This window comes from Cataglyphis hispanica, chromosome 24, assembly GCF_021464435.1.
Source record: "Cataglyphis hispanica isolate Lineage 1 chromosome 24, ULB_Chis1_1.0, whole genome shotgun sequence".
NCBI classification, from domain to species: domain Eukaryota; kingdom Metazoa; phylum Arthropoda; class Insecta; order Hymenoptera; family Formicidae; genus Cataglyphis; species Cataglyphis hispanica.
The window spans coordinates 3,679,930-3,697,885 of record NC_065977.1 but is presented as its reverse complement, the minus strand read 5'-3'; the positions used below and the strand labels follow the sequence as shown (position 1 = coordinate 3,697,885).

The window sequence follows — 17,956 nt, the reverse complement described above, 5'->3', positions numbered from 1 at the left end:
CCCCGCTTAACTTTTAGCTTTTCATCAGATGTTGTAACTCTCCTTCTCCCTCTATCCATCTTAAGTCCGCATCTTTCATTATTCCCAATTTTTTCCTATTTCTTACCCCATCTTCCTCTCCCTTTCCCAACATCGGCTCGTCCCTTTTTCTTTTCGATAGTTCTTCCACATTTCCGTAGCTATCTCTCCTTTCGTTTCCTTCTTTCATGGCGAACTGCGCCATCTTGTTTTCCCGCGCCCTCTATACAGACTCATGTTACTATCCACTAACCCGCTCTACGCTCTCCGCTGCCTACACTCTAAGGCCTAACTGTCACTGCTCCATACCTCCCTTTACAACCTTATATTCGCCCTTACGCCTTGCCTCCACTTTCACTCTTTATCTCTCCACGCTCTCTCACACTCACGCTTCCAGACCGACACACTCATTCCTCTTCCACTCCTCACTTTATTTCTACAACCTGCCAAGCACGCACGTCAACCACCTCGAAGCACACTACCTGACACCGGAAACGGAAGTCCCATTCACGTATATTTTCCAATAAAAATATAAATTTTTACAAAAAGCAATGTGATATCTCACTAAAAAAATGATAAAGGTAAAAAAAAAATACGCCTAGTATATAAAAAAATATCCCTTGTATGCAGCAAAAAGTTGAAAAATTATAAATCTTTAAAAAATAAGCGATATAAAAATTTTCTCTTAAAAAATAAAAATTAAATGAAATCATTGTGAAACTTTACAAAAATGAACGCAGCCGCAATGATCTTGACTTCAACATATGTTGTCAAAGTCACTATCCTGAGTACTTTTCACGCAAAGCAAAGTTCATCGCAAATCTATGTGTCTAATTTTTTGATAGTGGAACTCTCCCGCAGAAAGGGGGGAGGGCGGAACTCACTGTCTCTACGCATATACTTTTTAAAGAAAAGAGAGATTCTACATGGATTATACATGAGTAGAACCTTGTTTTGCGTGAAAAGTTGTAAACCCATGTGAAATCTCACTTTGCTTTAAAAAGTATATGCGTGAACACAGTGGGTTCAGCCACCTTTGCAGGGGACTCCATTATCAAAAAATTAAACACATAGATTAGCATTAAACCTAGGTACGCGTAAATATCAACTAAGAAGAATTTGGTAAAACTTAAAATTAAGGGCGACCTCACCGATTTCAATGACATTAATATATGTTGTCAAGGATATAATACTGAGTAACTTTTTCTTTTAATTTAATCGTCGCTCATTGCTTATTAAAAAGTTATTAACAGAAAAAGTTTGAAATATATCAAAGTACACGCATGGACAGGAAGCACGCACACACATGTAACATGTACTTTGTAAGTTCTGTTGTAAAGCAAGGTCCACCCTGTCTACTCGGCGAGATGGGTGCGGGAGGGGGGCAAAAGGCCCCTCTTGCACCCCCGCCTCACCGGTTGTGTGTGTACGTGCGTGCGTGCTTGTGATGTGTGTGTGAGTATGTATGTGGGTGTGTGCACGTGTAATAACTAAATATAAATATAAATATAAAATATATGTATCCGGATGTGTGTTAAAAAAATTATATGTATCCGGATGGTGCGGACGGTGGATGATTTCAAGACAAATAATGATATTCGAGCGTCATCTCGCTTGCTCCTTCATTTTTTCTTGCTCTCTCTCTTTTGTCGACTTTTCAGCATCAGGATCTTTCCTTATCTACAAAATATAAATCTTTTATAGAATAAAAACTGAAACTTGCATTTTGCATTTTATCAGTATGAATATAAAGATAATGGTTTAATGAGATTCTTGCGATTAAAATGATACGAAACATGACATAAATCGGATTATTTTTAATCAATTATCTAATTATGATTACTTATTTTATTTAAATTTATACGATTTATATCGTATCATTTTTATCGCAAGAATGTCATTAATCCATTATATTTATATTGATAAAATGCAAGTTTAAGTTTTTTTTTATAAAATGTTCATATTTTGTAGATAAATAAAAAAAGATTTCCGATGCCGCACCATCCGGATATGTACCTGCATTAATATGCGCAGAGGTACTCTTTTGCAATTTTTTTTCTTTAATGTAAAATAATTGCTGAATTGATTTTATACAGAAAAACATTATTTCAATTTTACGAAAAAATTATATAAAATTAACTATTTATATGTATATTAATATGGATTATTCGGTATAATTAATAATAATTGTATTATCTTTGTATATTACACATTATATGTTATATACAAGTTCCTTAAAACTTTCGAAATTTAAATTTTGCAATAGAATAATTCTGGAAATATTAAATAACAAAAATTCCTTTTAATTTTTTTTAGAAGTATTTTCTTAAATGTAAAAGCTTTTATTTTACAACTTACAATTTTTATGATCGCCTGTGATTCGTGCGTCTAATAATTGATAACCGAGCATTTAAACTTTCACTTACACTATATACAATAATTAATTGACAAATTATCAAACTTTAATATCAATCTTGTTACCAACAAAATACTAATAAGATATAAAAATGAAAATATATATATACTTTTATTTTTATATAAAGTTCCCTACTTTTTATTATCAGCTTTTTAATATCAACATATGTTAAATAAAAATATAATAATTAATTAACCAATTTAATACCAAATTGATCTTGATAGTTATTATTTGATAACAAATACATATACGTATGTTTCCATCTTTATACATAAATTCACAAATATATAGATAGATACACACGTTATCAGCATATTAGAGGTAACAAAATAATTTCGGCATGTTGATATTAAAAAGTTGATAATAAAAAGTTGGGAACTTTATATAAAAATAAAAGTATATATATATTTTCATTTTTATATATATTTATATCTTATTAGTATTTTATTAGTAACAAGATTGTTATTAAAGTTTGATAATTTATCAGTTAATTATCGTATATAGAGTAAGTAAAACTTTAAATGCTCAATTATCAATTATTAGATGCACGAATCACATGTGATCATATAAATCGTAAGTTATAAAGTAAAAGCTATTACATTTTAGAAAATACTGCTAAAAAAATTGATAAAAATTTTTATTATTTAATATTTCCATAATTATTCCATTGCAAAATTTGAATTGGGGACACCTTGTATAACATATGTGTAATATACAAAGATAATACAATTATTATTAATTATACAGAATAATCCATATTAATATACATATAAATAATTAATTTTATATAACTTTTTCGTAAAATAGAAATAATGTTTTTGTTTTTATGAAATTAATTTAATAATATAAAAATTTTTCTTTATGTTGTAAATGTTTCGGTCATAGAATATTAATTTATAAAGATAAACATTTATAAAGATGTACTTATAAAGATTAGTTTTCATTTTCATCATTACGCGATATCTATAGCAATCAGTATGTAAGTATGTATGCATCAGGCAGTAAGTCAGCTGTACGCATACCCATACATGCAAACCGTCGCACGCGATCGTATCAGTACGCGGCAGGCTCAGTTTCAATTTGTCGCGTGTGTCTTGTCCATACGCCTAACAAGAGATTATCGCGTATTGTTATAGCATGTTATTACACGTTGAAATTTTTGTTTGTGTACAATGCATAGTGCGTAGGACGCAACGAGACGCAAATATAATGAGAAAAACTTGCCTCTATTATTATATTAGTATTTTAAAATACTAGTTACTGGTACAATAGTTAGTTAGCCAGAAGCGATTCGTGAGCTGGTTATTTTTTCACACAAAATGCGTTTTACATGTGCGCATTGGTTAAAAAATAAATGCCAGAGGCGATCAATTCGTGAGCTGACTGTTTTTTCATATCAAATGCGTTTTGCATGTGCGCTTTGGTTAAAAAATAAATGCCTGAGACGATCAATTCGTGAGTTGGTTGTTTTTTCATAACAAATGCGTTTTGCATATGCACTTTGGTTAAAAAATAAATGCCAGAGGCGATCAATTCGTGAGCTGGTTGTTATTTCACACAAGATGCAATTTGCATGTGTGTACAATAAATGCCAGAGGCAATCAATTCGTGAGATGATTATTTCACACAAGATGCAATTTGCATGTGTGTAAAATAAATGCCAGAGACGATCAATTTGTAAGCTGGTTGTTATTTCACACAAGATGCAATTTGCATGTGTGTAAAATAAATGCCAGAGGTGATCAATTCGTGAGCTGGAGAGGATATTTTGGAAAAATCTCAAAATATGTGTACTTATGTCCTACTAATATATAAACATTCACATTTATGAGGTGAAAAAGTTTATAATACTGAGCTCTCGATCATATCAATTATATCAATATACTAACGATGATAAAGATTTATTGTCGTATTCATCAAACTTATCATGAGATGAAAAAAATATCAAGAAAAAAAATCTCAATGCGAAGATTATCTTTATTGTAGAGACAAAAATAATATATGGTTATGTCTCACAAGAATAGGCGATGGAGGGGCCTACTCTTTATTTACAATATTCAAGATATTGGAAATTCAATATTCAATATATTGTTCTTTATTTTGTCGCGATTGAGATAAATATATAATGTATTATAAATGTTTGTAAATTTATATTACAAATACATAAACATTTACATATATATCAATTATATATATATATATATATATATATATATATATATATATATAAAATATTATATATATGTATGTATATGTTTAATATATTATATATATGTATACATAAAAATTTATATATAAAAGTATGAACATAAATGACCAAATGGCATTTCTCTTAAAAAATATATAGAAGAGTATACGTTATTATGTAAGCAATATTTAAATTGTGTTCAATACAATAAAGACACGCATGTATATTTTACTATCACACGCTTAGATATACAGGGTGTCCTAGACCATCCAGACTTGACCTTAACGATGCCATCTAAGGTCAAACTAATGACACCATCTTATGTTCTCCTCAAAACCATACAATTTTTGTTCAAAACGTTTTTCTCTTAAATGCTTAGTTTTTGAAAGAAAAGAGGTGTACGGGTGGTCTACACCCTGTATATGCCAGACGATAAAGCAGTAATAATATATTGTAATATTCTCATTTGAATATATGGAACACAATGCAAAAATTGCGTCTTCTATTATGCATGTTTGAAATAATTTTATACTGTCGGTAATAGTGGAATTACAAATGCTAGTATAATCGGCAAATTTAATTACGTTTAGATGAGGGAGCTAATCCGGAGTTTGCCCGTCGCTTAAGGATCCACTTAATAAGTAATAACTAAAAAAAGAAAATATTTTGTACAAAAATTTTATTATTTCGAGAAGGATATCAGATGGAATATAAGATATATCATTTGTTTGATCTTGAATGAATGTCTCTCTCTCTCTCTCTCTCTCTCTCTCTCTCTCTCTCTCTCTCTTTCTCTCTCTTTTCTTCTCTCTTATGAGATTATTTCATAAAGTCATTTTTGTTTTTTTTTAGATGAATTTTAATTCGTTTTAATTTGTTTAAATAAGACGATTTCTAGCAATATTTAATGTAAAAAGTTATAAGATATGGCCAAAAATTCAATAGTATACGAGATATATTTTGATATGAAATATCTCATAAAATATTTATATTTAGATTATCTTACTTTAATACTTTTATGTACAAAATAATAAAAGGAAGGAATGGATGCAAAGAAAACACACAGTTAATGGGTAAATATGTATAAAAGATCACATTTCATAGATTTAATCATCATTTAGATATATTGTAAGGATGAGTGTTCTGACTAATACCTCGTAAGAAATAAGTGGCGGTTAGTGATTTGAGAGATATATGAAATTGAAATTTGATATTAAAGTATGCATATTTTGTTTAATTTATTATTTTTTCATTGAAAAAACTGTTTATGATATTTATACGTGAGCAAGGAAAAACTCCGCCTCTCTTCTTGCCATTCCCACTCCAAAAAAATCTAACCTAACTCAAACTATTTTCAGAGTCAAAATTTCAATTTAGATACATCAATTTAATAGATGACATTATACAATTTTTTTTAAATTGATTGTATTTTATGCATTTTGAGACGTAGAAAAACAAATCCGTTGAAAAGCAGAAGCATAAATTTTAATTTTAAATCAGAAATAGGTTTGGGTTAAGTAATATTTTTCAGAAACTTCTTTCTTAGGGTTGGGGGGGGGGAGGAAGGGAACTCACACCTTCACTATACTTTACAACATAGAGCGAGCTCTATTTCGCAATTGTGGAGAAGAGAAAGTGTAAGCATAAATGCAATGGGTTCCGTTCTTTTCCCCCTACAGGGCGCTCCTCTTCCAGAAGATATAACCTCACTCAAGCTAATTTTAATTTTAAATTAGAAATATAGAAGTTCCGCTCTCTGTAAATGTAAAGAAACACTTTTTCCACGTCAGCTCTACACAAATACCACGTATAAACAAATTTCATTTTTCTTTATTTTTTAATAAAAACAGCATTGAAACTATAAAACATTAATTTGTTATATCTTCTTCTAAACCAATACCGACCGTTACTTGATTCTTGCGGGGAATTAATCAGAGCACTTCCCCCTAACATATCTCAGTAGCGATTAAATCGGTGAATTGTGAGCTTTTACCCATAATTGTTTAAATATATATATATATATATATATATATATATATATATATATATAGTATAGCTGCTCGTTGCAAATTCATATTTTTTTTTAAAAAACAACTGTGTATTTTTTTCTAATTGGTTCCTCTTTATTATTTTACGCATAAAAATTGAGATAAGATAATTGTAAAGTATATATTTTATGAGATTTTATTTTATAGTTAATGTAAAATTGTCACATTTAAAAAAATGAAGATGATCTTAATTTAATCATGATCTCATGATCTTCATTCATATTATTTCATTTGTATATACTTCATTTGTATTGTATACTACAAGTTTGATCTCAAGATCAAACTAGTAGTATCTTATATTTCTCTCGAAATCGCAAAACTTTTATACAAAACATTTTTTTGTAAAAGTCGTGGAAAAAAGATATTTAGATAGGTACATTAATATGGCCCACTCTATATATGATCATATAAAATTGCATATTATCATATGTAATTATATATGATCTTATATAATTACGTATTTTTTCTTGCATAGTTTTGGGATATTTATAAAAAATTACACAAATTAATAAAATAACTTATAAAAAATACACTTAGTAAAAAATTAAAAACACAATTAATCCAATATTTTATTATATTTGCTTTCATGAGCAGTTTGGCATACCTCGAAGTCAAAGTCGATTTTGTCGATTGGTATCTTATATTTTCTGGCATAATTTTGAGAAATTGCAGTAAGGAAGGCATGCGTAAATGAGAATCCTGATATCCAAAACATCGCTGGTTTTCCATCATCTAACCAATTTTGTAATATGTCAAGTCGTTTTATGAGATCATCAACGAAACTTGGTAGTCGTTTCATGGTAGGATAGGCGCATGCGTTAATCCAATTGAGCGGAATTTTTGCATTAAGCATATTGTTGGCCATTTCCTGTCATTAATAATTCAATACTTTATTAGCGTGTTCTAGAATATAAATATAAAATAATATCTATAAAATACAGTAAAAAAGGTAAAAGTGACGTTTAGAGGAGCCCCTATGATCTTGACCTTGACATATGTTGTCCAGGTGACCCTTGTGAGTGACATTCAGAAGGTTTTAGCCGTCGTTTTTTATTAAAAAGTTATTAACTAAAATATTATTTATTGAATGTGTGGAATAATAATACATGAATGGACAGAGGAATTTGATATAAGAAATAGTGTTTCAGACGTGAAAGAAGGTTTATAATTATACGCGAAGCATAGCGATATGGAATGGACCTCGCTTTGCACAGAAAGTTGCAAGCTCATGAAAAACCATATAATTGTAAATCTCGTTTTGCATCAAAGCACAGGGCGATGTGAAATAAACCTCGCTTTGCGTAGAAAGTTGCAAACCCATGTGAAATCGTATAATTATAAATCTCGTTTCGCATCCGAAGCACAAAGCGATATGGAGTGAACCTCGCTTCGCGTAGAAAGTTGCAAACCCATGTGAAATTATATAATTGTAAACCGTTTCGCATCCGAAACACAAGACGATATAGAATGAACTTCGTTTCGCGCAAAAAATTACAAATCCATGTGATATATACATTATATACATATATGTATACATACATACGATATACAGGATGATTCGAAACAAGTATAGTATCCTTAACAGATCGTATTTTTAAGTGAATTCTAAGACGATTTTTCCTTTACAAAAATTTCGTTTGATGCTTAGTTTTTAAATTATAAAAGAAAATAATGAGTGAATTACGAAACAAAGTACAGACAACAAAAAAATACAGAAGGTAAGCAAGAGCGGCACAATTCACCGTCCGATGCAGCCGCTTGGCTTGAGGCGCTCGTTAGAGCTGATCGAACGCTACAGCGTACTCGTCCCGTAATTCGCTATTTCCATTTATAATTTAAAAATTAAGCTTCAAACAAAATTTTCGTAAAGAACAAATCATCTTAGAATTCACTCAGAAATACGACTTATTAAGAACACTATACTTGTTTTGGTTCTCCCTGTATACATACTCATACACCAATCACGCTTAATGTACATGGTGTCCAAAAATTGCATATAATTTGAAATTTTTTTGTTAATATCTTTTTAATAAACAATGAGCGACGACTAAAATCCTTTGGAAGTTATGCTCAGGGTTAGGCTCAGGGTTATGACCTTGACAACAATTGTCAAAATCAAGGTCATCAAAGCTGGCTCCTCTATACGTCATTTTTATCCGTTATTGTTACTATTATTATTGTTATCGATTGTTATTGTTACTATCGTTATTGTTAATATTGTTATTGTTACTATAATTACTGTTACCATTGTTATTGTTACTATTATTGTAATTATTATTATTGTTATTATTATTATTATTATAAATATTATAAATATTATATGATTAATATTTTATTATTAATAATAAATATTTAATTATTTTATTATTATTATTATTTAATTTTTAATTTTTTTAATTGTAATGTTCTCATCTATTTGACAAACAAAATACATTTTCGGTTTAATCAAAGAAGTATTTGTAGAAATTAATCTATTATTATTTTTCCCCTTTATTTTTTTAAATTCTGAGAGAGAAGTAAAATTGTACGATGTAATACACACGTACATAGAAAACAACAAACTAAAATTAGCTATACAATAAAAATCACCTGACTTGAAAAAAATTAATAACAAATGATAGATTGGTACACATGTAAGTGTCATTACGGGCTTGAGCGCTAAATATTTTTGACAAATTACGATTGCTTGTAACTCAAAAATTATTACAGCCTCAAAATTTTTGTTTGACTTTATTTTACCTCTAGAACACACTAATAAAATATTGTAGGTTGTGAGACACCCTATATACAGGGTGAATTTTTTAACTTTTTAACTGAGACTAAAATATCTGTTAAAATAAACATTGTACGAAAAAAATATTCCAAATAAACCTTCAATATTTTTGAGAGGGCAATTTCATCTCGCAAAAGTTAGCTGCCTACCGCCCCCCCTGGAAATGGAGCTGGGGGTAACTTTAAAATCTTAAATGAGAACTACTTTTTATTGCAAATTCAGATTGTACGACCAAAAACACGTAAATTTTGCCTAAATCTTTTTTATTTATTCTTGCTAGATGGCACTGCATTCGGCGAAAATTGATTAACTTTGTTTTCTCCAGAAAACAATGGTTATTTTTACAGATATTTAGCAGTCTTAAGTTAAAAAACTCGACCTGTATATACAGGGTGTGCCTGCAAAGATTGTGCCAATGCTCGTGAGCGGGTAGAGCACAGTAAACTGAACAGAAAAGTTCTTTATTATTTTGTCCTATAACGCTTAATAAATGAATTATTATTGAGTTAAATCTAGTCAATCATCGCCGACCTTTAGCCGGGTATATATATATATATATATATATATATATATATATATATATATATATATATATATATAGAGTGTCCTGCAAAGATTGTGTCAACGCTCTTGAGCGGATAGAGCACAATAAACTGAACAGAAAAGTCCTTTATTATTTTGTCTTATAACGCTTAATAAATGAGTTATTATTGAGTTAAGTCTGGTCAATCATCGCCGATCTTTACTCGGGCGCATGTCGGTGAACCGCGCTATAATAACTGAGCGCTCACGCACTACCAGGCTCACCGTGCGCTTTGCTAAAGATCGGAGATGATTGACCAGACTTTATTCAATAATAACTCTTGTATTAAGCGTTATAGGACAAAATGGTACAGTTTACTGTGCTCTACCTGCTCGCGAGAGTTGTCACAGATGCTCTGGTACATTCTATTTATATATACAGGGTGTATCAAAACAAGTATAGTATCCTTAAAAGGTCGTATTCCTGAATGATTTTTAAGATGATTTTTCCTTTACGAAAATTTTGTTTGAAGCTTAGTTTTTAAATTATAAAAGGAAATAGTGAGCGAATTACGGGATGAGTACGCTGTGGCACTCGAGTCAGCTGCAGCGAGTGCCTCGCGTAAACGCCTGCATCAAATGATAAGTTGCGCTGCCCCTGCCTACTACATGTATCCGTCCCGTAATTCGCTCACTATTTCCTTTTATAATTTAAAAACTAAGCTTCAGATCAAATTTTCGTAAAGGAAAAATCGTCTTAGAATTCATTCAGGAATACGATCCTTTAAGGACACTATACTTGTTTTGATACGTTCTGTATATATATATATATATATATACAGTATCCCCATAATTCGCGGATCATTTCTCGCATATAAAGCATGTTAAACTGGGTAGGAAAGTGCTCTACCGTTTTGCAATTTTTACGACAATTAATAAGAAATTAATCAAAAAAGATAGGCCAATCCGCGCTTTGCACAAGCGCGCGGCGAGAAGAGACGTCATACTGTAATATGATATTAGGCGTGCTACAAAACAATGGGAGTGATGCTCTACGAAGGCTACGTACGAGCGTAGAACAATGTCATCGTTTTGCCTAATATTTCATCGCGCGCCTAATATCGCATTATAGGACATCTCTTTTCGTCGCGCGCTTGTACAATGCGCGGATTGGCCTATCTTCTTTAATTTCTAATTAATTGTCGTAAAAATCGCAAAATGATAGAAGACTTTCCTATTCAGTTTGACATGCTTTGTATGCACATGAGAAATGATCCGCGAATTATGAGACACCCTGTATATACAGAGTGGGGGGAAAAAAGTCGCGGATCCTTGAAATATCTCAGAAGGAGAGAGAAGTAGAAAAAAATGTTTCACACAAATGTTGTATGGTTTAAAGTGGACATATAATGATGAACTTTACTTTGACCTAGAGATCAAATTTATAGGTCATTCAACTTAAAAATTCTAAAGGAAAATCTCTATTTTTCAGTACATATTCTTGTAGCTAATCTCGAGAGCTTTCTAAAACATCATAATTAAATATTTTTTCATTCAGTATTTTCCGAGTTACAAGGCTTGAAACAGTACCGCCAGCATCACCCACGGTGTAACACGTGAAGGTTGCACGGTCGGATTTACACCTCTTTTGTCTTTAGTGTGTGTGCGTGTGTGTGTGTGTGTGCGCGCGCGCGTGTAGGTGGATGAGTGGGGATGGGTGTGAGTGTAAGTGATCGTGCTTGCGTGTGAATCTGGATACCTAAGAATGATAAAATACATATTTTATTGAAGTTTCGGAAACACTTCCCTCTTCTTGGATACATAAACGCAGTCTTTCGTAAAAATTATTACGAACTCTTTCAAACATAGCAGATGTTATGTTTCTAAATACGTTACGAATACGTTCTTGCATATTTTTAACAGTCATTGGCTCAATTTCGTACATTTTTTCTTTATCATATCCCCTCAAAAAAAATCTAATGGTGTGATGTTAGGAGATCTTGGGGGCCATTTATGACTTTGACTACCTAAGCCAATTCATTGATTTCCGAATATATTATTTAGATAATTCCTGACATTACGTGTTCTGTGAGCTGGCTCCATCTTGCATAAATTACATTTGAATATGTGTTTGAAGAGAAAATTTTCTAAAATAATCAGCAATTGCTTTTGCAAATAATTCGAATAATTTTGCTCATTAACATTATCTTGAAAAAAATATGGACTAATAACATGATGTCCTATTATACCTGCTCATACATTAACAGACCATTGTAATTCTTCACTCCGTTGTCAATGTGGATTTTTTTTTAAATAATAATGGCAGTTATGTCTATTGACTCCATTGTTACTAAATTTGGCTTCATCAGAAAAAAGCATATGATGGAAAAATAACGGATTTTGTCTTATTTGATTTTTAGCTCAATTACAAAATCTTACGCAACGGACAAAAACCTTCGTTTTTTAATGCTTGAGTCAAATGAATACGATACTAATGAAATTTATGAGCCCGCAAAATGCGATTTGCAGTTGTTTTTAGTACACCATGCTGACGTTGAATTTTTCTCGTTGAAGTCACACAAAAGAAAGAAATAACTCGAAAAGTATGTATTGCAGAATTATTGTATTTCAAAATTGATGAAAAGGAATTACAAAGCGTATGAGTAACAGTCATAAAATTGCTTTTTCGACGTATATGAAAAAAATTCAACCTCAGCATGGTGTACCATGCGGAGCTATGAATGCTGCTTGCGGTCCGATCCCCTTTTCCCCTCGATCTTAATGGTGAGGATGACCTTGAGGAGATTGTATTTGGATCTTCGCAATATATGCTGTTTTATATTGACTATGTCCAGCAACTGCCGATGGATATTAACTCAGTGTAAAACCTCTTCGTTGGTTACATGTTCCACTCGGCAAATTCTTAAGAGTCTTCTTAGGATCCACATTCGAAAGCTTCTATTCAGTCAAGGGATTTGACCTTTAGGGACCAGGTTTCTACTCCGCATAACAGTACTGGTCAAACATAGCATTTGACTACTCGTAGTTTGAGGCTCAGGGGATACTTCCCGGCTCAATAGATAACTATTAAACTTAATGAATGTATTTCTGGTCATTGCTACTCTCACCTTGATCTCTTCATTACTATCCCATTTATCATTAAGCATGGAGCTCAGATATTTAAACTGTTTTACTCTTTCGATTGATTGATCATTTATAATATGATTTGCATCTTCATATGTTTGTCGGCTTACTATCATTAGTTTGGTTTTGTTTATGTTAATACTAAAACCATGTTCCTTCCCCACTTTGTTTATGGCATTTACGATTGTTTATAAATCTTGTATGTTCTCTATTAGTATTGCCGTGTCGTCTGCATATCGCAGATTGTTGATCGAAATGCCATATACTTTTATTCCTATTATTTATTCGTGAAGTGCCAGTTGAAATATTTTTTCCACGTAGATATTAAATAAGAATGGAAAGAATGTGCATCCTTGGCGGACCCCTTTGGCGATTCTCATATTGCCTGTTTTCGAAGCTCTGCCCATTCTGAGGTTCGCTGTTTGGTTCCAGCATAGTTGTGGATTATCCGAATATCCTTTTCATTGATGCCTGTTTTTTGTAGTATCGATAGTAATTGGTTGTGCCGTACGTTATCAAATGCTTTTTGGTAATCAATAAAGCATATGAATACATTTTTTCGTTGATCGTAGCATTTTTGTACCAACAACTGCATGCAGTATAGTGTTTCGCTTGATTTTTCTTCGCATTTACTGTGAATTCTTTTGTGAATTATCTTCAAGAATGTTTTGAGTACGTGGCTCATAAGGCTGATCAGTGTTCCTCGCATTGGGTTTTTTTGGTATGGCCACGAAAATGGAGGTTAGCCAATCAGCAGGAATGTTACCGGTGTCATAAATTACGTTGAAAAACTGACATAGCTTTTTAGTGTTTATCAGCTTAATTACTTCCGCGTGGATGTTGTCTTCCTCTGGCGATTTCCTATTTCTAAGTGTTGAGAGTGCATAAGCCACTTCTGATTCTAATATTTGTGGGCCAGATGCATTGTTAGGAATATTTTTTGGTGCCATTACTCGTGTGTCCTCAAACAGTTTCTGGATATACTCTTTCTATACATTGCATTGATGTCTTGGGGATCTGTTAGTATTTTATTATTTTTCATAATTTATAAGACGTTTGTTTTCCTGAAGATGTTGATAATTGTTTTTAATTTTTTATGGAAGTTGAAAGCATCATGTTTCGCATGTAGCTCAGCTTCCCTACATTGATTCGTGATCCATACATTTTTTGCTTCTCTAATTCCACGCGAATTTTTCGATGTGTTAGATTGTATTCATGTGTTTCCCTTGACAAATCTTCTTTTTTCCATCATGTCCAGGATTTCGGTCGTTATCCACTCCTTTTTGGGTTCCCTCTTTTTGTATTCCAGAATCTTCTCTGTTGCAGTCATGATGCCATTCTTGATGTTTTGCCACTGGTCTTCTACATTTTCATCTGTATTATTCTCAGGTTTGATGTTTGAACGTTGTTCCACGATGTTGGCATTCTCCGTTTGCCCATCTAGTTTCGCTGATTTCCATTATATCAACCTGTAGTCTTTTCATTTCTTTAACTGCATTTGCGAGTTTGCTTGCATCGTGAAGGATGCGTACGTTCTAGGTCCCTATCTTGTTTCTTAATTTTACTATGTCAAGCCGGGAGATTCTTTGTGCACCTCCTGGTGATTTAACACCTGCCCGGGATTGGAGGCCATTCTTTTGATTTTTCCTGCCATAATAAAGTTTTGTGAACACGTGATTGGTCTGGGGAATAATAATTTCTACTGTAACTATCATAGGTTCCCGTTACTTTCGATGACAATGAGGGATGTCATTTTCTACATCTTCGTTGTTAAAGTTATACCGCTTATTCTCGGTCGTCAGAGCCTCGTTTGTGATAACAGGGTATGTGATAATATTGTGATAACAGGTATACCAAGTCCTACTGAACAGAGAGTGAGATTGACAGTTAGGTTAAGACAGAGAGGCTATGATTCGCTTCACTACTCCATTAATAGACTGCCATTATCATTTAAAAAAAAAATCCACATTGGCAACGGAGTAAAGAATTGCAAAGACAGTGGTCTGTTAATGTATGGGCAGGTATAATAAAGGTTAAAATTATGTTATTGATCCATATTTTTTTTCAAAATAATATTAATGAGCAAACTTATCTGAATTTTTTGCAATTGCCAATTATCCTCTTTACACTTGCATAAATCACGTATTTGAATGTGGTTTATGGAAGATGGAGCGCCAGCTCACAGAACACGCAATGTCAGGAAATATCTAAATAATGTATTCGGAAATTCAATAGATTGGCTTAGGTAGTCAAAGTCATAAATGGCCCCCAAGATCTCCTAACATCACACCATTAGATTTTCTTTCTAGCAATATGCTAAAAAAAAATGTACGAGATTGAGCCAATGACTGTTGAAAATATGCAAGAACGTATTCGTAACATATTTAGGAACATAACACCTGCTATGCTTGAAAGAGTTCGTAACAATTTTTACGAAAAATTGCGTTTATTATCCAAGAAGAGGGACAGTGTTTTCGAAAACCTTCAATAAAATATGTATTTTATCATTCTTAGGAATCCACACTTACACCCACACCCACTCATCCACCTACACGCACACACACACACACACTCACTCTCTCTCTCTCTCTCACACACACACACACACACACACACACACACACACACGCACGCACGCACGCACAAAAAAAAAATTCATTTGAACATATCTTCGGGAGTGCCTGATGTATTACTTCTAAACTCTATATATATATAGGGCATATTCCTGAATGAGTTCTAAGACAATTTTTACTTTACGAAAATTTTGTCTGAAGCTTAGTTTTTGAATTTTAAGAGGAAATAGTGAGCGAATTACGGGACGAGTACAAAAGACAGCGTAACTCACCGTCCGATGCAAGCGCTTACGTGAAGCGCTCGCTATAGCTGATCGAACGCTAAAGTGTACTTGTCCTGTAATTCAATCACTATTTTCTTTTATAATTTAAAAACTAAGCTTCAGACGAAAAAAAATCGTCTTAAAACTTATTCAGGGATACGCCCTTTCAAGGACACTATACTTGTTACGGATCACCCTCTATATATATATATATATATATAGTTTATAAGTAATACACCAGGCATTCCCGAAGATAAGTTCATATGAAATTTTTTTTTGTTTTAAGAATTCATCACCTTAGCTTGCCGGTGTATTTCTGAATCACCTTGTATATATACAAAATATTGCATCAAAAGTGGCCACCTCCTTTTATCTTTTAAACTAAAAGAGATAGATCATAACAAATAGATCATAAAAATTATTAAATTAAATGGTTCAAACTCAACTCTTTTGTAAGCATAGTAGTTGCTTTTAAAAGCTATATGTGTTAACGAGCAAAGAGATAAGCATAATTTTTTTATAATAATGTGAATATTTAAATATGATAAAAATTGTAGCGGTGTTTGAAATGAATACAACAATGTATGATATAATATAAATATTTTAAATATTATACGAGTTTTATCAACTTGAAAGTTCGCGAGCGACGTATATTTTTTCACATTCTGCCCTATATATCTCTTTTAGATTAAAAGATAAAATGAGGTATGAGGGGCATCCTGTACATATACTATATATGACGAATAAATAAATAATAAATTTATTTATTGGATAATAACTTATTGTTAAATATATTAATTCTTTTTAATAATCTACACTAATATGGACATAATTGTGCAACATATTAAAAAAAAATCATTTTCTTATTAAAAATATGTCTCACAATCACATTCAAGTTACTACAAATTATTAAAAAAACGAAAGAAAAAAGAAAATTTAAACCTACGAACATGTAAAATTTTAGTGCAGTAATCGGATTGCCTTATGTTCCCGGCTACAACTGCTAGTTAACTAATCGTCTTTACAAATACGATACATAACGTATACGGAAAGTTTAAACTAATTTTTCTCGCAAATACTTGAGAGTTGCATCGAATGGTTTTATTTAGTGATTAATGAGAGAGTACTATACATATATCAAGCACATCGAAATCGGAGGGGATAAATTCTGAGCCTCCTGTTAATCCTAGAATGACGTTATAGAGTTGATTTAATAATAAGTCCTTTGTCAAGTACGAAGATAGAGTGAAAAGATTCCAACCTGATTAAGAAAAAAATATTTTTTTAAGTAAAATAAAATTTATTTCTTAACACAGTCTCCTTTTAATTCAATACATTTGATCCAAAGTTTTTCTAGATTTTTCATTTCTTCAGTATAATAACTTTTGTCTAAACCCAAAAAATTCTTTAATTAAAGAGTCTTTAATAACATTTATCATTTCAATATCCAACGAAATTTTTTTAGTTATGGATCCAAGTTTGTCGACAATAATAAAACGTCATAAAAAGTCTTTTTCATCTCGCTTGAAACGCATAAAATATGATCGTGAAATGTCCGATCGATGTCGTTTTTTATCAACAGTGAGCAAACGCGGCACTCAACGCGCGCTCAGTTTCTCATACTTAATTCCTCATGTAAAATGTTGTGCGCCCATTCATATGAGATAGCGGCTTGCGCTATTTCTCTCAAACTAATTGGCGATTACGATTTAGTGAACATAATCAATCATCTCATCCGTTGTTGCAGTTTTTGGTTGTCCAAAGCGGTAAAAATGCTCATTCTATCACGCTTGAATTCAGGTTTTCACAATTGTCAATGAAGGAACAGTATCTCCATATACTAAATCTAATTCAATTTTAATTTTCTTATAAGTTTCTCTTTTTAACTAAAAAAATTTTATCACGGTGCGATATTCCAATTTCTCCATTGTTGACAAGTTGTCACTTTTAAAGGCTGTCAGAAACAAATGCTAGAAATGACATCAATCTTAACTCTTTATGTAAAGACCCT

General features: G+C 31.9%; 1 protein-coding gene across 1 annotated transcript in view; it reads right to left on the bottom strand.

Annotated features, from left to right (window-relative positions):
- LOC126858296 (dynein axonemal heavy chain 7-like) overlaps positions 1-17,956 on the bottom strand; it is a 337,651-nt gene that overhangs the window by 56,658 nt on the left and 263,037 nt on the right. The window contains exon 16 of the mRNA XM_050608501.1: positions 7,275-7,538. Within this exon, the coding sequence (XP_050464458.1) occupies positions 7,275-7,538 (264 nt within the window). The remainder of the gene's footprint in view (positions 1-7,274; positions 7,539-17,956) is intronic.